Source organism: Ruditapes philippinarum, unplaced genomic scaffold (genome assembly GCF_026571515.1).
Source record: "Ruditapes philippinarum isolate M1 unplaced genomic scaffold, ASM2657151v2 ctg1914_1_1_1_1, whole genome shotgun sequence".
Classification (NCBI taxonomy): domain Eukaryota; kingdom Metazoa; phylum Mollusca; class Bivalvia; order Venerida; family Veneridae; genus Ruditapes; species Ruditapes philippinarum.
Genome location: NW_026853824.1, coordinates 67,517 through 88,135, shown reverse-complemented (window position 1 = coordinate 88,135; position 20,619 = coordinate 67,517). Strand labels below are relative to the sequence as shown.

At 32.6% G+C, this 20,619-nt stretch overlaps 1 protein-coding gene across 1 annotated transcript; it reads right to left on the bottom strand.

Moving 5' to 3' along the window:
* Window positions 1-1,135: 1,135 nt before the first annotated feature.
* Window positions 1,136-20,372, bottom strand: LOC132738077 (protein AF-10-like). Its single transcript, XM_060725502.1, has 18 exons — window positions 20,143-20,372; window positions 14,864-14,943; window positions 14,514-14,568; window positions 12,884-12,993; window positions 11,814-11,920; window positions 11,122-11,215; window positions 10,349-10,441; window positions 8,800-8,995; window positions 8,069-8,244; window positions 6,412-6,530; window positions 5,951-6,175; window positions 5,362-5,435; window positions 4,730-4,819; window positions 4,117-4,213; window positions 3,577-3,665; window positions 2,855-3,117; window positions 2,125-2,241; window positions 1,136-1,459 (listed from the first exon to the last, which is right to left on the bottom strand). Exons 1-18 carry the CDS (start codon window positions 20,261-20,263, stop codon window positions 1,379-1,381), a joined length of 2,187 nt encoding a protein of 728 aa, XP_060581485.1. The 5' UTR covers window positions 20,264-20,372; the 3' UTR covers window positions 1,136-1,378.
* Window positions 20,373-20,619: the final 247 nt, after the last annotated feature.

Below are 20,619 nucleotides of genomic sequence, written 5' to 3'. Positions count from 1 at the left end.
TTTTGTAGCATGACCAATGTTTATCACTAAGCCACATCTGTGTACCAAGGTCTTGTCTGAAATACCTAGCCTGGCTCATTTTCTTGCCAACCAAGGTATACATACATTATGTATTTAACTTTTCAATCAGTTACTCGAGTGTTTCATTATAAAGCCAATCAAAACATTCAGAATCTTTTTCCTGTTATTTTATTCCTCAATAAAAAAAAGAATTATATTCTTTTCCTTCGCTAAAACTGTTTTCTTACAAAATAATGAAAACTTTGTATGTTTCTATAAATATAAATATATATACAGTAATATAGCACACATATTACAGTGAATTAATAATTGGTAATTTCATTCCCTTGCCTAAAGTCTTTATCTTTCACTGCAAAATTTAGCTCAAAAATCTAAAATTGGTAACTTTGTACATATATATAAATGTACATATATATAAATTTTGTGGGTTAAGCCATTACATAGCCAAATTTGTTATCCACTGGAGACAGAGATAATTTACAGACGATCTTAACACATGTACTCTACCAGTATGTTAATATGCGACACATTCAAAATTTCATGTATAAAATCTGCACTTTCTACAGAAGCATATAGATGCTCCCTGACAATAATATTGGTAAACTATTATTAAGTCTCCAACTTTAATGCCACCAAAGTGTAGGGATCCCTGCAAGGTAGGTTCTATGAGAAAAGGTTGAAAATATATCAACATGTATTTTTAACCTTTGTAGCTTTTGATTCCATCAACTTAGGGTGTAAGTCTATGTAAGGACCCCATATAAAAAAAATTCATAAGCATCTTAAATTGATGGTCAATAAATGCTGTATGGGAAAATAGAAAAATCCTCATTGACTGTGACATCTGCTTGACCTCAATTCTTGTGCAAGGGAAAAGAACATCTCAGATATATCTGTAAGTAATTGAAGTGAAGAGCAGTATGCCAATGTGAAGGAGGGCAGGTCAAACTTGTGACTAAAATTTCTTTTTTCAGGAGCATAAATAATAAGTTATTCTCAAACCCTTAACAGACTGGAACATGATCAGCCTTTGCCACCAGTATAGAGCCAGGCCAGCCAGTTAATCCATGAAGTTTTGAACTGGCTCTATACTGATGGTAGCTCAATTTTTGTGTTTGATACTGAAATCCCTTTAGCTTCAAATGGACTGTTTCTCATTATAAGCAGGGTAAATCAATTACACAAATTCAGCAAGTTGAATTCACAGTAAATCATTCAAAATGATACCATGTGACACATAACTTGTCTTCAGTTGTACAAGTATTGCCTATCGTTGACTCCATATTGCTTCCATGTAGGAACACACAAAAAGTTTCGATATATTTATATATAGAACATATGATGGCACAAGATGAGTTCAAGTTTTATCCTTGGCTGTCGGATCTTTCACAGATGAGCCGTTAGTAGAGGTAGAGTTTGTCAGCTGTTCATTTGTATTCTGAAATATATACTACATTAATAAATAAACAATCAATCAATAAGTAAAAAAACAAGAGCTGACAGTAAGAAATCATGCTAAACTAATCTCCGTGCTTGATAGTAAACCAACAGCTTGATTAATGTAGAATAACCATTGAGACAAATTTCCACTCTCTGGCTGCCATTTCAGCTTTTTAGCATTTTCTATGTTCAAAAAAGGGCCATAACTCTGTCAATTCCATGTTAAAGTTACGAGTATTAGACAGAGACCTCCTCTTATGCTTTCAAATAAATGTGTGAAGTTTAAACACATTCCATAGATACCAATTTACATGCAAATAGTTATTGCGTGAAGGTGATGCAACTACAATAGCTCTTCAGACTCTTAAATAGTCGAGCTAACAAATGAATCAAATACATAAATAAATCAACTAGCAAAACCAAAAAGAAATAAAGCAATTAGTAAATAACTAATATACATGTTATGATATATATATATATACAATAATGAATACTTGTTAATAAATCAGTGCTCTTGTTTCTGATTAATTTTGGATCTGGCCTTGTATTTCATGATGTATCAATTGACTCTATTGTATCCAATAGGCACAAGCCTAACTTTGCAAGTATACAGAATGACGTTAATCAATTTCCATGTTAATTACATGATATACATGTATATACCTGTGGCATTACACCAGTCTGTGATGAGAAGAGTTGATTACGTAATGCTGCGTCATGTCCACCCTGACCTACACCAACCACAGGGCTGTTTCTACATGTACCGTCTCCTGGTGTATCCTGTAACAATATTCTAACATTTTATACACTTGAGTTACCACTCTTTTTATACAAAATTTCGAAGGTTGAGTCAATTCACAAAATCTTGAAAATATGTGCCAAGATACTCGACTTCAAATATTCAGTGACAATTTGTTTTAATTCCATTAAGAAATGTAGAATTTGTTCATAGAAGAAGTTGTTTACACTCATTCACCTAGCTTAACGGCCAAATTTATTTCATCTATCTCAAAATTGATTGAATTACTGGAAAACACATGTTAAGAATCGTTTTTTCCATTTAAATATCTTTTTCTTTTTTAAATTTTCAATATCATTTATCATAAAGTTTCGTTATTAAGTAAATAATTGAGCCATGCCATGACAAAACCAACATATTGCGTTTGCGACCAGCATGGATTCAGACCAGCTGCGCATCTGCGCAGTCTGATCAGGATCCATGCTGTTCGCTTACCAACCCTATTACAAGTAGAGAAAATGATAGCAAACAGCATGGATCCTGATCAGACTGCGCGGATGCGCAGACTGGTCTTGATCCATGCTGGTCGCAAACGGACTATGTTGGTTTTGTCATGGCACGGCTTAATTAATATGTTACAAAGGTAAAACATACCACGACATTTATCGGGCTTCCCTCGTCATCTGAAATATTATCAATCTTTGGTTCTAAATGATTGGGAGTAACCTCCCCTCTCCCAGGAACATCCATGCTATCACCCTGGACTCCTGCAGGGTTTGGATTCTGGTTGAAAGGTAGAGACAGCCGAGCATTTACTGCTAGCAAGTGGTCGCGGCGAGACATCAGGTTCCGTACATACTCCTCTAAACGTGTATTCTCAGTTTTTAACTGATGTAGACAATTCAGTAATGATGCAACTGTAATAAGACAGTGAAGTTTAATAATTTAAATATATAATGCTTTCAGGTATTGAATAATTCATGTATTGCACACAATGAATGCTCTTCATCTATTATTATACTGTATACCCATACATTGCCTATTATATTAAGGTAGGCAAACTTGCTAAATTTTGCTCTTATATTTTAAACAAACAAAACATTCTCTCCTCAATAAATCATTTAACATGGTTATGTTCTTAACAATTTATGGGCTACTTGCTTGTTATAACTTATTACAATCATTAACTAAACATATCCAAATAAAATTATCATGAAAAGCAATATAATTCACTCCAAAAAAATAATCCATTTTTTTGTTATTGAAAAATATTAGCATAACTTGTAATATGATATTAAACATCATTTCACAATGTTCAGTCTTTTGGGGACTGAGATTAGATAACTTAAAAAGATTTTAAGTAAAAATGTACATACTGTCAAAATGCTGCCCTTGTTCCATAAGGAAGTTGGAGCCCTGTTCCCACTGTCGTTCTAAAAGCTCCTCCATACTACCTGGTGTCTCACTGGAGAAACAAAATCATTACCATACTGTAGTGTGATAACATGAAAATCTACTTCAGCTATAACTGGGGAGGTACACTATAAATTTCTTGGATTATGTGTATTTATTTACTCTTATGATCAATTTTTACTGAATTTTATAATTGTGAATATTATGAGTAACCAGAATATAAGATTATTCCTAAACAAAATATTCAAAACATAACAAAATGATGCACCTTTTCACAGAACTTTACAAGGTTTATTTCTTTATTATAGATACTTTGGACTATTTTTATGACTATACATAAATTATTTTACAGTCATTATCAATGTTAACAATCAATGGGGAATAACAGCTGTTAACAATCAAATAACTAAATTGCTATAAATAACAAGCTTAAATGTTTTTAACAACTAAATGTGTTAAACAGCGTACAACAAAATAAAACTTCAATAAATAGATATAGTTACCTAGATTTAGAGCCAGTAGCAAGTAAAGATGAGGAGGTAAAAGGTTTAGGTGGACCTACTAGTGGACCATTTGTTATCTTCTCTGTCCCTACTAAACCTAAAATAAATAAATAAATAACCATATAAATGTTAATTTTACTATATTTACTACAGCTCAATTATCTTTCCCAAACAAGAAAAAATTCTTTACTATTTATTACTTTGAACAGATTTTTTCCCTGACATAGCCTCAAAATTTTGCATCTTACAATTTTGGGTATTGCTACCTACAAATTAGCCTTCTTGTAAAGAACATATGCATCTGAAAAATCTACAGAGAGTACTGCTTTTATAAAATAAGAAATAATGGGGTAATGGCCTTGATGTTTTTATTTACTTATCCAGATTGAAAGATCTAGAAACGATGATCCTAAATTACTGATTTTTGTTTAATGATCATTTTCTAAATTTGCATCTATAAAATCTACTGTACTGCTTTCATAGCTATTCAATTTCTTATTTTCACTTGCAATTCAGCTGTACAGACCAATAAATGTTATCTATCTATTTAGAAGACACATATAATACAATATATCTTAAGAACGAATTAAAAAAAACATTCCAAGACACCAACCTGTAGGGAGGAGGGGCGAGACCTGACTGGTTCCCTCAGTTATACTAGTCTCCATCTTAGGTAAATGAGAAACCAATGTACCAGTCTCAGCTGCAAGAGGAAAATAAAATATTATAATTATGTAGTTACAAAAGAAATATCTAAGAGCATATCTTATGGTGTAACAACACCATATTAATGTTTTCCAATTTACAAAATATTGTCTGAGGGAAGATAATCGCTAAAACTTAAGTTATATATATGTATATGCACAAGAACAGGCCTATTATTAGCACATGCCAAATCTTAACTAAAGTTTGTTAAGAATATGTCTGCAAACAAAATTTGGCCCAATTAATTTACAGAAGACGGTTATTCTCTCTACTTTAACTCAGTTCCAGCCACTTGAGTGAATTTTATTCTGAAAGTGCTCTTTTATACAATTTAAAACTTTAATGAAACCTTTTGAAGCTTGAACTTGTACTGCACAAATCATTTGCAACGATGCCCTAGAACAACTGCTGTATCGAGTCTAGTGATGACTTGACAACAGCCAAGTCAAAGTAAAATTTCAGCCCCCACTCCCCCACATTACAATATAAGTCACAAAATTCTATCAGTCTGATGATAAGTTTACAGAAAGTAAAACTTACTGTGAGAGAAAGGTGTTCTGGAAATAGGATTCGGGAAATGTGGTTCCCCGCCAAATACATTAAGATTCTGAGGTCTGGAAGGAAAAGAATTAATTTTAAATTTACATATTTATATGTCAAGCAATTTGTTATTTCTGAAAACAGACTATGACAGGTTGTAATAATTTTAGTAACACTTGCAATGTCTACTTGACATAAAACAGGTCACAAGGATATTTAACTTTTAACTTCAAATTTCACTCTATTTTAAAAGAACATTTTAACAAGAAACGGTATACATTTCCTTGATATTGCCTTATTATTATATCAGTATTTTACTTCGATTGATGTTACATAAATGAAAAGTAAAACATTACAAAGTAAGACACTAGAAAAAGTAAGACACTAGAAATGTCCGTGACCTAGAAGCCCTCACATTCCACTGGTTTGGCAGTCTATTGATGGTCAAAGGCAAATCTATATACCTTACACTTCCCATTCCAATCATTACATATGTGTTAGGCATATACAGTACTGGGTATATATTAAATATTATTTGTCCTTAAACTTGTCGATGTTGTGGCCATAAAGATGTTATTAAAGTAATTACCCGAGAGGTGTTGCAGTTGTTGTGGATGGTATAGATGAAACAGAGACAATTGTGGACGATGTGGAGACAGAAATGGTAGGAGTACTCTCAGATTTCTTCCGTGTACGTTTGTTTGTAGGTGGCGACACCTCCTCATTATCCTCACTTAATGAAGATTTCATTGCTCGATGTCGAGCTGACAAGCTAGCCTTGCCACGGCGGGATTTCTTATCCTTATCTAGAGAACTGAAATTATAAGAACTGACAGCTGTAAACAACAATGTTTAAATAAAGTTTTTTCCTGTCTACGGTGATTTTCCATTCATTTGGACATTTTTGCAGCTATCCTTAATTAACATATTTTAAACATATCATTGTATTAAGTGTTTGTATCGTATACAGGAAATTTTTAATAGATGCAGTTTTCTTCTTGCTTAGATCCATTCTACAGTCAACAAGCACTAGAAACAATGTTCACCTACCCTGCTCTGGATTTTCTAGGTCTACCTACAGTCATACTTTCAGTATCAGTGGTAGGTGTTGGGGTGGTGCTATTCACCATACTGGATATCATACCATCTAGGGAAGTTGGGAATGCTACCTAAAAACAAGAAAACAACATGTACAATATACTATAATATGGTCAATTCCTATCAATTTTGTACTGGAATTTTAAGCATTCTGAATACCTTTAAATTATATAGAAACAACAAACTAACATTTTGAAGTAGCCTCTGGAATTTGAGACCAATTAACTCTGAGTGAATTTTAAGCATTTTATATATATCATGGTTTACCAAAAAAAGTCAGTAGTAAATTATCCAGCAGACAGCCACTAGATGAAGTTTACATACAGCACTGTGTATAGTAAATATCCACATTTTTAAGGTTAACCAGTGGCTTAGAAAGGTCTATAACTATGGGGATCAGTAATTATAATTTCCTTTTTTTTCAGCCAAAGGATAATGAATTTTTGACCCTAGTTTCAAACCCTGAACCAAAACTGGTTAGGTCAAGAAACCTTGGGTAAAAAAATACATTAAAGCTATCATTAAATGAATCTAAATTTGATAAAACCATATTATGAAGGCAAAAAACAAACTAAATTATATACAAGAGCTGTCCGTAAGACAGCGCGCTCGACTTTTTTATTGCTTGCCAATAAAAAAAGTTTTTGCAGTAAAAGGCAATACAAGAATCTCTGTATTTTTAAAGTGAACAATGGCCATGAGCATTAAGATATTTAGTGAAGAATTATTTTACTGAATTTTTTTAGATTTTTTAAGTTTTTTAGTGCTTGCCTATAATACAAAACATTGACAGTTAAGGGCCATAATTCAAATAAAATCTTTGACAGAATTACCTTCTCCTGGACATGTTTGGGAATCATGATTGTAAACAAGTATTCCAACTTTCAAATTAATATCTCAAACAGTTCAGTCAAAAAGTGGACTGGTACTAAAAACTTAACCAAGATTCTAAGTCGATAAAAGGCCTTAATTTTTAAAACAAATCCTTGACAGAGTTACCTTCTCTTGCGTACAGATGGGGGTAATGATGTGAAATAGCATTAAAAGTTTCAAAGCAATATCTAAAAGGGTTAAGGCAATAAGTGGATTTTACCCATATTCAATGTATTTTCTAAGTCAAAAAGGGGCATAATTCTGTCAAAAAACCTTGACAGAGTTATGTCCTCTTGTCTGTTGATGAAGGTCGTGATGGTAAACAAGTATGGTCAGTTTCAAAGCAATACCTCCAATGGTTTTGAAATAAAGTGAGGTGGTACAAAAACTTAACCAAGCTCAATACACTTTCTAAGTCAAAAAAGGGCCATAATTCTGTCAAAAACCTTGACAGAGTTATGTACTCTTGTCTGTAGATGGAGGTTATGATGGTGAACAAGTATGGTAAGTTTCAAAGCCATACTTGTAATACTTCTGAAATAAAGTGGGGTGGTACGAAAAACTTAACCAAGGTGTGACGCCAACGCCGACGCCGACGCCGGGGCGAGTAGGATAGCTCCCCTTTTCATAGAAAAGTCGAGCTAAAAATCAAGCTAAGGTGAATAAACAAAAGCTAAATAATTCTTTGTTATTCAGTTACATAAGTTACAAAGAAAAAATACATATTTTTACTTACATGAGTGGTGACAGGTAATGGAAGTGTAACTTGACCTTCAGGTAAGGGAGAGAATAACTTGCCAGTCTCTGTGACTGGTTTAGGCTCAGTTACTGTTCCTGGTGTCAATGATGAGGATGATGATGTAGGGGTCTCTGTAGCCGATGATGATGTTGATGATTTATCACTTGTTTTATCTGTAAATTGACAAATCGGAACAAAATCTCACTTATCTCATTTTCCCAAAATTATAAACTTCATTTTAGACTTTAAACCCAAAGCAATACACTTGTAGTTTGAATATATTAAACATTTTTGTGTCTAACATTCATTTGGTAAATGGTAGGTTGACAAAACTTCTGGATTTACAAACATCTATTACAAAACATTAAAGCATTAATGCCCTAAGTCTGTAGGTGGCTACATAATCTACTCATGAGACCAGTGCAGACCAAGATCAGCTTGAACATTCATACCCTCTCATCGTGGCCTACACTGTTTCCTATTCAGTTTGTACACATTTTGAAATGTTTTCTTTAAATGTTGAATGGTCTTTTCCATATTGAAAGATTGACAAGTCCATTTAAGATCTTTAGCATGGTAAGGGTTAATTTCCCAATAGAAGTGATATATAACCAGAGATTGGGCAATCAAATACAGCAGCCAGTCTGCCATCAGCTAGCTGGATAGTTCCTTATTCAAAACCTATTTCTTAGCATTCCTGATACTTAGCCAAGGTCTATATAATATACCTTTTGATTTTGTCTCAGTATTTGTTTTGTTGACAGTCTGTACTTGTGGTGGCTGACCTTTATGATGATATGACCTCATAGACATATTGTAGTCTCTGCCCTTTGGATCAAACGGGGGTCCTGACAAACCCGACAACTGTCGAGCAGCCAATGATTCCCTGTTCTTGTGTTCTGCTGATATATTGATCTTTATGTCCTGTTATAATGAATAATTACATTATTAGTTCACAAATCTGTTTTAATCAATATTATTTTTTCATAATGATATTCGACAGTACTTGACTATTGTAGTTTATCATATTTTAGTCATAAACATTTTTGCGGGGTTGGGTTTACATTGCACCAACATAGTAGAGATCATATTGTGACTTTCCAGCTTTACTTGCAGAAGAGCTCAGGTGCCCCTTTGTGCATTATTATTTCAAGCACAACAGGGCACCTGATTAGAATCACCAACATTCTGTAAGCTAGCTGGATAGCTTCCTCACATGAAAGAATCCAAACTCCCTGCCAGGATTCAAATTTACAGCTGTGAAAGGCAAGTTGTGAGTCACATACCCACAGGACATTACCAATGTAAGTGCTTATGTTTTTAGTAAACATACTTAAATGTTTCAATCTTTTCTACCAGTAACAGCCAATTCTAAGCACATGCCATAGAATGTTAATATCTTGACAGAATAACATGACCAGACTGAATTCATCAATATATAATCATTGTAGATTACAGGGTTCGTACAGACATACAATGCAAAATTCAAGCACTATTTAAGCATTTTAAAGCATGTTTTCCCATATTTCAATCAAAATTTGTTGCAAATATATCATTTGTAAGGAATGAAAAAGTAACTTTAAAACAGTTATAAAACATTGAAAACTTTATTCTTGTGGTTAATAACATGCACTGTACAATATGTGATTTAATATATGTATTCATGTATTCACTACAATATTCTAGTATGACCAGCAAATTCAACTATTATCACTGCTCATCTACTCTCTTTACATACATACATAGTGTAACAAATATCAGTAATATGACTAGCAACTATAATCATTAACCTTATATACCATATCTACCCTCATTTTATAGATTGTTATATTTTCTAGTCTCCATATTACGGTTTCTATAAAAGAACAAAAAAGAGGCACAACTATGTTTATTTGTACCCAAACCAATTCTTCCCCTTTGTTACCACTGAACAAATATTTCATTGATTTTAGTACTAAACTGGACCGTTTTTGTTTTAGTTAACTGTCGACTTTTACCGACACTATGTCCTTCAATCATTTTCAAGCATATTTGCAGCAAATTTAAGCACTTTCTAAGCCTTTTTCAAGAGAATAATAAAATTCAAGGACTTTAAATCACTTTTTTTTTAATTTCAAGCATTTTTTAAGAAAGGGACTCAAATTTAAGCACTTTAAGTTTTTAAGACTGTATGAACCCTGTAGAAAAGATAGTGGAAAAGGACACCTTACAAAAATGTTATAAATTATAATTTGTAGGGATAATAAAAGGTAATATCATATTTAGTCAACAACTTACACTATTCATTTTCTCTGGCGTAGAGTCTGGGGTAGCATTATCAGCTGGGATAGGTTTAAATGCTGGAATGGTCTTTATGTTGGAATCTTTTTTCTGAAATCCAAAGACAAATTCCTTTCAAACACATTTCAGACACTGACAGACAAGTTTAGTTAAAGTTTGGCTCCTTAATATGCCATTGTATTTGGTAAAAATCGTCATGCTTACCTTTTAAGTTATATAATTTCATCAAATGACCCATTAAAATGATTAATTCCAAGTAATCATTATGAATAATATAATTTATGATCTTTGTAATTTAACCTTTAACATGCTTTGTGTAATAGATGGCCTTGCTATTAACTTGGAACAGTTTATTAGAATTCTATGGGATTTCATTAACAAAGTATGCCAATAGTTATAGAGCATGCTCTGACTCTGTGAAACTGCAGGCAAGCCTGGCTCTACATTGGTGGCAAAGGCTCATCACTTTTTGGTTTTAGTGGTTTATAGGTTTATATTCAAATATTAGTTCTTATTGGTAAATCTAGACTTTTATTGTCATAGCATACACATATTTCTCTTTCTCAGATGTATTTGTCTCTAAAGAAGATAAATATTGCAACACAACTGACTAACCTTCCTGATCCAGTAAAAGTTAAAATCTCAAATCATGCGTTCATCCGCTGACTTTCATAAGTTCTTGGTCAAAAGAGTAGTCCCGTCCTAACTAAATCTCATAGTTACTTCACAAATTAATGTAATTAATGTAAAATCAGATGTTCGTAACTCACCAGTTTCTTATAATGATGGCTGCAATAACCACAATACTTCACATTGTCACCATAACTACCAGACTCTTCACACAAAAACCCATTTGCTTGGGCACTAAAAAGAAGGTTTATAAAGTCAGGTTATATCATTCAAATATTAAAGGCTGGCTGTAAGTATATAATGAAGAGGAAACACTGATGGCAAAACTTTATGTAAAGGGATGTAGTTTTTGTATAAAAATGGAATTCTTGTGTTTATGAGAGAGATAATGAAGAAAGAATGTTTTGGGCATAGAAAGGGAGATTACATTGTATAACAAAGAATTGTTGGGTCTTAGAAGGGTTAGTTTCTGCATAAAAACGGAACACTTGTGTTAAAGATAGAGGGATAATGAAGAAATAATGTTTTTGCACATAAAAAAGGAGATAACATGGTAAAACCATGGATTGTTGGGCCTAAGAACGGGTTAATTTCTTGCAGTATGAAAATGGAAGAAGGGAAAAAGAGTGTTGAAATGCAAGAGAATATTTATATTAATTACCATAAGATTGTTTGTGTCAGTATGACAATGCCATTAAAAATAATAGGACACTTACCAAGACATTGGTATGCCATGTAAATTTATCATTAAAATACCTTATTTTTGTTAAGTTAAATTTGAGATTAATTTATACCAGATTATGAGATTTGTAGATAATTAATTTATGCTTACCATGTAACATGAAAATTAAGTTTACATCCATTTCTATTGCACTGCATACAAGCCCCTGTAGAGGCCTTTGAAACTTCTTTCCCTAGCTCTTCACATATATAACACATCTGTAATAAAATAGTGTACCACTTATACTAGAGAAATATACAGAAAAAATCATCACTTGTTTCTGACAATTTAATGGTCAAATCCATGTGAGGTCTGTACAGTTTTAATAAAAGGTGTTTTTGTTTATTTTACATACAAGATCTGTTTAATATGGTCAGTGGTATTTCATGCATGCACCAACAGCTTTATTATATATTTACATTTTCATAACTGTATCAAATTTAAAACTTTGAAACAGTGGCTTGGAATTCTTGGATTCCTGCTCTAGGAAATACCTTAAATTTGACAAAACAGGAAAAATTACATATTTGATACAACTTCAGTGTATAATTGGAAACTGAAACACACAATAATTTACAAATATCACACGCTGTTTAGCGAACAAGCTTAATGGTCACTTTGTTATTGAAAACATTCTGCTGAAATAGATTTTAAGTTTGCATTTTCATGCTGTTTTCGTAAACGGTTAAAATTTTCTTAAATTCTTATTTAACCCTTAATCTGCTGAATCTGTGTCACAGATTTGCCCTGCTTTAAATTTGTTACAGTCCATTAAAAGTCTACATGATTTCAATATCAAAATATAACAAGAGCACCGCATGCAGTGTTAACACTTGTCTTTTTAAATAACCACTTTTGACAAAAATTGAAAGTTAAAAAGGGGCAGTAACTCCAAAAATAAAGCTTTCAGAATTATGCCCCTTGTCTTATAATTACCACTTGTCATGATAAGCAAGTATTCCAAATTTCAAACTGATATCTTTAAATTGTTTGAGTAATGGGCTAGATTGATTTTTTGCACAACAACAACAATAATGCATTGAACAATATAGCTTGACTTTTCCTTTAAAACAGACAAGCTGAAACATTGAGCTAACAAAAGTATTAAGCCTGGTCAGGCTGGTGTGGCAAAGGCTTCTCACTTTTAATTCCAGCAAGTCAAAAGTTAAAACAATGCTTACCCTATTAAATCTGTCTGGCGGAACATTTTTTAGCATTATAGGTTCCATAGTCTGTACATTAGCAAACCAGGCCTCCGGAATAAATAAAGCACATACAACATGACACCATCCTAAAATATATGATTAACATATCTCCTGTATTACAAGTTAATCACTGCTAAATGCTGTGAAATCAGTTTTTTAAAAACAAATACTTTCAGGACAGTAACAGTACAAGATGCATGAATCAAACCTGATCTTTGTGATAAACAAAACACTTTTTTTGCATAAACTAGAGTCAACTTTATAATGATCTAGAAAACCAGATATTTTCTTCATATATTTTAACTTATAAAACAAAGAAAGCCAAATTGAGACAGAAAAATCTCATTATGAAACTTTTCAAAACTGCAGCAACACCAAGATTGGCAAAGGTACTGAAAAGCATTTTGTTTTTAATTTTTCTCAAAAGAATATAGATAAATAACAAGAGCTGTCGGTAGGACAGCACGCTCGACTATTTTAAGTGCTTGATAGTAAAAGAGCCTTGATAATGTCTAATTTTTTAAGTTCACAAACTTTTTTTTATAAATTCATGTTATAGGCCTTAGAGAGAGTCTAATTATACAGTATTGGCTTGACTATTCGGAAGGTAATGTCACGAGGGTGTTTTATTGAGTATAATAATACTAATTACCTATGAATACATAAATTTGACAGAAAAGGTACAAAGGCTTGTTATTAAGATGTTTATCAAGTAAATAACTGCTTTATTATTATGAATGCATAAAATTGTCCCAAAAAAGGCACAAACCCTTCAGTAGTTATTGAGATAACAGCTTACAAGCAAAACTTTACCATGAATTTCTAAGTTGAAAAAGGGGAGAAAAATCAGCCTTAATGCAAGATAGAATTATGGATCTTTGTCAGTGACCAACAATTATGACCCTAAATGCATATGTGAAGTTTTAAATAAATATCTTTAATAGTTACTGAGATATGTAAAACTTGCATGTAAACATTAACCAAGAGACTAAGTAGAAAAGGGGATATGAATCAGCCTTAATGCAAGATAGAGTTATGGAACTTGGTCAGTGACATACAATTATGACCCTCAAATTATGACCCTAAGTGCATGTGTAAAGTTTCAAGTAAATATATTTGAAGACCTTTAACCAAACTTTCTAAGTTTCAAAGGGGCAAATAATTCTGTAAATATTACAGGCAGGGTTATGCAATTTTGCAAACAAATGTACATTGTTACTATAAAAAAGTATTTTAAATTTCAATTGAATATCTCAAGCAATAATTGAGATATTTGACTTTACAAAAAACTTTAACCAAAATTTCTAAGTTAAAAAGGGGAATAATTCTGTCAATATTGTAGGCAGAGTTATCCAACTTGTCAATCTGATGTAGCTTGTTACTATAAATAAGTATTGTAAGTTTCAATTAAATATCTCAAGTAATAATTGAGAAAATTGACTTTACAAAAAACTTTAACCAACGCTGACGCGGACGCTGACGCCGGGGCGACTACAATAGCTCTCATATTCTTCGAATAGTCAAGCTAAAAAATTAATAAACTCTGAGCATTTCAACTAGAAAATCACTCTTAAATTTACTTTTTTATTGTAAAAAAGAAATATACCTCCACTATCTGTCCTTTTTAAAGCACCATCCTTTAAGGGACACAGCTCACATCTCTGAAAAAGAAAAGAAAAACTTAATTATATTTGTGACATTCATATTGTATGCATATATATCTAAAAAGTTAACTATGCTCATAAGATATTACATCTACTATTTATTTCTTTCATAATTATGTAAACCAAAGTTGCTACCATGACTCTGCTTACTTTGAATTTCAGAGAAGGACTTTAATAATGTTTTAATATCAAATGTGAGAAAAAACATATCAATTAATAAGCATATTAAGTGACAAGGTGTGATCATTTAAATGTAATTTGTGGTATCTAACCCTAACCCTGAATAACTTACAACACGAGCAGCTCTCTCTTGTGATTCACACTTTCTACAAAACCAAGGTCCTGTTGGTACCTGAATGATTCCATAACAGGCTGAAAAATTTCAGAACATAGATTTTTTACATTCATGATGAGAAAATGTTATATTTACAGTGCAAAAATATTTGTACATGTATGTAAGTGAATTGAGAAGTTTTATAAATAGCTCCAGATAAGCTTTCACGTGTAAATGGGTAATACCACCCTATTTGATATTTCAAATATTCATCTGATTATAAATGCAATTCTTACTCAATGTTTCAAAATTTAATTGGGTAATTATCACCTGGGACGATTGTCTTTTATTTAAAGCACTAACCCACACATATTACAGAGCTCCAGATATTTTTTTTGGTCAAGGGGTTTTTACCCCTCAAAATCTAGAGCGAGGGGTAAAATGCAAATTCTGAAAAACATAAGGTGTACAATATGTAAAAAAAAAACACTTTGCATTTCTTTATATTGATAAACAAGTTCAACTTATTTAAAGAAAAAAATCTACATGTAGACGGTAATTCCTAAATCGGAAGTGTTCTCCGCAACATGTGCATGGTTCCCGGTTCCGCTCTATGTAAATGTATGTGAAACGGAAGCCAGAAAATACTTCCGGTAGGAATTACCTTCTAAAAATATTGTCTACATGTAGAATATTTCTTTAAATACAGGCACATAGCATAGGACTTAGTGCCATTCGTGGAGGATATAACCAGTCAGTGCGAAAGTCTTTCGGTCCTCGGACCTGGCCAACTAAAAATCAGGAGGGCCGAGAGAAATTTTGATACAGTCAGTCCTCATGTCCAAATAACATTTCAGCCAGTTTGAAACAATGTTTCGCCTTCTAAAATATGCAAAACTTCCAAGATTGATCTTTTTTTTGCATTTTTGCTTGTATTCACAGACCCAGATAACAAAATCACTGCAGGATACGACCAGTTTTTGCTAAGTACTGTAATGTAAGCCACCATCTTGCCTTACCATGAAACATATATTCTTTCCAATCTTCAAAATTAAATCTTTGAAAAATGTATCGTTTTCTTTTGAATTATGCTAATTAATGTTTTATTTTATTTATTATGTTTCTGTATATTTTTTTCATAGTATCTTATAGTTGAGTCTGATAATTTATATTTGCTAAATATTTGTGTTTATAATTATGGCAGTATCCTTCCCCCACCCCTACAAAAAATACCTTTCAGAGTCCGGGCCGGGAAAAAATCATCAGGGCCGGAAATAAATCTAAGGATCCCAGTCCTTGTGGCTGGAATTTTTTTTTGACTTTAGCATTGACTGATATAACCATTTAAAAGTATGTAAAATCCAGTTGTTTGCATGTGTTGGACTCATTTGATCTTTTTGTTGATGCATTTCAAGTGTAAATACAAGGCTACAATGTACATGTCATGACGGTCTCATCTTTCGAACCTGGGTGATTTCTGACTTTCGGGCTTTACTGCAGTAGTTTGCGTGTAAGTAAAGATCTGTTCATAGTTAGTTTTGATAGAAAAATATACAGGGATTTTTTTGGGCTTATTTTATAGCCGATATTGGGTCATATTCCCAATTGAAAATACTTTTAATAGTATATAATTTTCCCAATCCACAGGAAATAATTCCCAATTGAAAGTTACAAAATAAAATTATTGAATAAAAAATCCGAAAATTAGGGCTCCTTCACTGTAATAGTGCTTAAATGTTTGAAGATGCCATCATAGACAGTAATTGTTTGTATCCATTTAATCACTGTAAAATTTCAGCCATGCATTTTACCCAAGTTTTAACAAAACACTGCTGAAATTAAAATTCCCAATTTCATGGGTATGGGTCATGTTCCCAAAATCCTTATAAATATCCCTGATAATGATATATATTGCATTAATTACATGCGAAAATTCGACGAGATTAGCACCCTGTAGAAAAATTTTACACCGAGAACTGACATACCTATCAATTTCGTACTCTGGTGTTGCATACCTTGTCTATAAAAATATTACAGTAAAAAAAATATATTTATTGCATAAATAACAAGGTTAAACACGTTTTAGGTCAAATCAATGCCACTAGCACCTTTGGTTTGGATAATATTTAATAGTCTTCCTCTAGTACTAAATGAGTGTGTGCATGCTACTATATTAATACTATGCAGGGTTTTTTTTTGGCCGATTTTATAGCCGTTATTCGGCCATATTCCAAATTGAAAATAGTATGTTTTTTTCCCAATTTTGATACAAAAATTCCCAATCGAAAACTTAAAAAAAATAATTTAAAAATCGATCTTTGGGGAACGTAAAATTGTGTGAATAGCCGGCGTCTAAACAACCCATGTGTTAGTAGACGCTTGATTTCTCAGTATAAGTTTATCGAGCGTCTAACGATATCGACGACCTTCAAAAGTGAAAGTAGATCAAAATGTATCACAATTCAAAATATTACGTTATAAAACTTAAAAAAGCACTGATAAAGACAGAAAAATTGATTTAATGTTTAAGCAAGGGACGCTCTTGGAAAAGAGTTGTACTTCGGAAACAGTAACGGCAAATGAAACTGCAAGTACTAGTGAGAAATTGCCTTCAACGGCGACCGTGAGTTACCACAATTATGATGTTTCTTCTTGGGGGTTTTAAAAGTTCTAGCGACAAGTCTAAGTCAGATACAGTTGTCCTTGTCACTGATCAAAGGTTATTTAGTTCCAAAAAATATGAGTTGAAGTATGAATTGTTGTATTATAGTGGTGCAAAAGTTGGGTATCGTTGCAAATTGTGCAAGCTTTTTTCAGCTACAGATGAAAACATCTTCATGAATGGTACACTACAGGTTATACAATAACACAGTTTAAAAATATGAAAACCAGAGACCTACTTTAGCAGTCTTCACGAAAAGCTCAAAAAAGCACAGGACATTCGGGCCAGTAAAATATCAAATCTTACTGGACCTGGTGATTTTTAGCCGGACCAAATACATAGATAGGTAATAAATTGATGGGTACAGGAAAACACTTTATCATGCTTCCCTTGATAATTTTGAAAGACTGATTTTATAACCCTGATGAAGACTCATGAGAGTTGAAACGTTGGTTATCATCATTAAATAAACCTTAAAACTTATCCTGTGTTGATTGTTTGTTCCACTTTTATTGTTTTTCTTGAATTTTGAAAGAAGCATAATACATCTTGTATTCTGGGCTTTGAAAAATCATTAAGGACCAAATGTTCAGGCAAAAATTGACTAGAATTGAACATGAACAACGCAATTTTCTTCAAACAAATCACTTTCACACAAAATATTTACTTTAACTCAATAATCACAAAATCATAGCTAAATAATGACCTTAATAAACAATGGTTTAATTTCCGTAATTGTACGGTGCGGTACGGAAAATATCCAAGAAAAATAAATGGCGGCCTCCATTACTCAATACAATTTAGACATCTTTTGCAGTGTTTTGAACATTAAGGACAGAACTGATGGGTTTTATTTGCAAAAAAGGCAAAAAGATCAATCTTTTAGAGAACCCTGCTTTATTATTTTGATGAATTTTTCTTATAATAATTTTTCATGACAAAAAATCTACTGGACCATCGGACCACCAACCTTGCAATAATCACCGGATCGATGCTGAATTTAGTGGCCTCGAACTGGCGTTAATTTCGAAGACTGCTTTAGTGAACTAAATCCTATTAGACAAGGAATATAATATTTTTGCCACAGGAAACTTGAAAATGTTTTGTTTTTTTCCCAATTTTTGGCAAAATGCCGCTAAAAATCCCAATCTCAAGGGTATGGGTCATGTTCCCAAAATACTGGAAAAAAACCCTGCTATGCTCAGCGCAGATAAGTAGCCTATTTACGCCATTCATTTATTTACGCCATTCATTTTACAAAATATGCAACTGATTTTTTTAAAATGCTTATCAAAACCCATAAATTTAAATAATAATATATGCAATAAATATGCAATAGTCCTTAAGATCCACATGTATTGTCATTATCCTAAACTGTCATCTGCTTGTACGTGATTGCCTAACTCTCTGAGTGTGGTTCAACATTATTGGCAGACAGACTGCAAGGGGTTTGAAATTACTGGAATCGTAAGATGGATAGACTCAGCTAGAGGTTTAGCTTAAAGTCTTCAGGGTACCCGTTTATATACTATGACATGACGTGAACGCTGAAGACAACCCCGTAGGGAAAGTCAACAAATACTCGTGCCAGGAATCTGACACACTCGTATTCATTCATCGAACATGCCATGAAGTAAAGTGAAGCATACCTTGATAAAACTATATATAATCTGTTGATAAGCCAAGGATGGACAAATAAAAATCTTGTTACGAACATAAACTACCCGGTACCTAATAGTTTCCGGCAGGTAAAAATTTCGGCACTTGGCTGCCATATTGCCAAAAAGTTTGACCACGTGATTACGAGATTGACCTTTATGAACCCATGTGCTTCCAATATTTTTCTAAATTATTCTTTTTAAAGATATTGAAAAAGGTGATTTACTGACTTTTGTATTCAATAAAATCATATTTAAATACTAAAAAATTATTAATGAAAATAAATAAAAACATTATCTTGAATAAAAATATCGAAATCATGTCAACAAAGATGTTCTACATATATTACACAACTCTATTCTAATCGTTTCCCACAAATGACGTCATACAAGTCTCGTGTGGCACCTAAATGTCATGGCCGACTATAGTCGGTGTAATTCATGTTTTACAGTTAAATTATAAATAGGCAATTTTAATGACAGTATTTATATTTTGATACTTTAATTGGTATAAAACGATATTAAAATAATTGTTTTATCATAAAATGCACAAGAATTGATTGGGTCAAGTGTATTTGCAAGTGAAAAATAAGGTTAAATCAACTTATGTTATTCTGGTTACGTTTCGTAATGGGTCTTATCCAAAACTTTAATGCCGCATCAGATGAAAAACAAAAATATTAAAAAGGGGCTTATAAAGTTTTGGAAGCCAGAACTCTACTAGAGGTTTTGTATCGTTGGAGTGTACGTAGTATGAACGGAAACATCTTATGTTATAGGACTAGGCCAGCCACTGACCCAAATGACTTAAGTTTATTTTTCAAATATGTTAGTTATCTACATGTTTATTCTGGACAATCAACAGTTGAGACTTGTTAAAAGATTTAAAAAAGATAATTTTATGGCTAGAAAAAAGAGAAATTAATCATGTTCAAGTAGATTGTGGACCAGTGACTGAGCTGTCAGGCATTTTTCACCTTGATGGACGGCAACATTGCACCCATGTCCATCGCAATAGACGAGCGGATTCTCGGCCCAACCCCGCTCATCTGAACAAACGCAGCAACCTCCTACCATCTCTTTCATTTTTGCGCGCATTTAATAATCTATGTATTGACACAATCACGTAGATTTTGTCAAAAGAAGTTAAATTGTTTTGATTCCGCCATATTTTTCATATACATTGCGCATGTGCAATCAAACGGCCTTCTGTAAGAATTGGTACGACGTATTTTTTGTGAATTTAGTTTCGTGATGTGTAAGCACGCAATTTACGTGCTATTGTTCAAAATTAAATAAATGAATAAATTAATTAATTAATGAAATCTAAAAAAGAAGGTTTCATCTGGGACCAAAATTATATTCATTAAATAACTTTATGTTCAAGGTTTCATGGATAAAGTAGTTGGTGAGCTATCCCTGACTTCTTTAACAGAAATGCTTGCAATTCCGTA

What these genes read in the sequence shown, in the direction of transcription:
- LOC132738077 (XM_060725502.1), bottom strand. Translation starts at nt 20,263, where the DNA reads ATGCGCGCAAAAATGAAAGAGATGGTAGGAGGTTGCTGCGTTTGTTCA. An exon ending in AAGAGAGAGCTGCTCGTGTT is followed by an intron (nt 14,569 to 14,863) that starts GTAAGTTATTCA and finishes TTTCTTTTTCAG; the next exon opens with AGATGTGAGCTGTGTCCCTT. An exon ending in GCTACTGGCTCTAAATCTAG is followed by an intron (nt 3,666 to 4,116) that starts GTAACTATATCT and finishes TTGTTTCTCCAG; the next exon opens with TGAGACACCAGGTAGTATGG.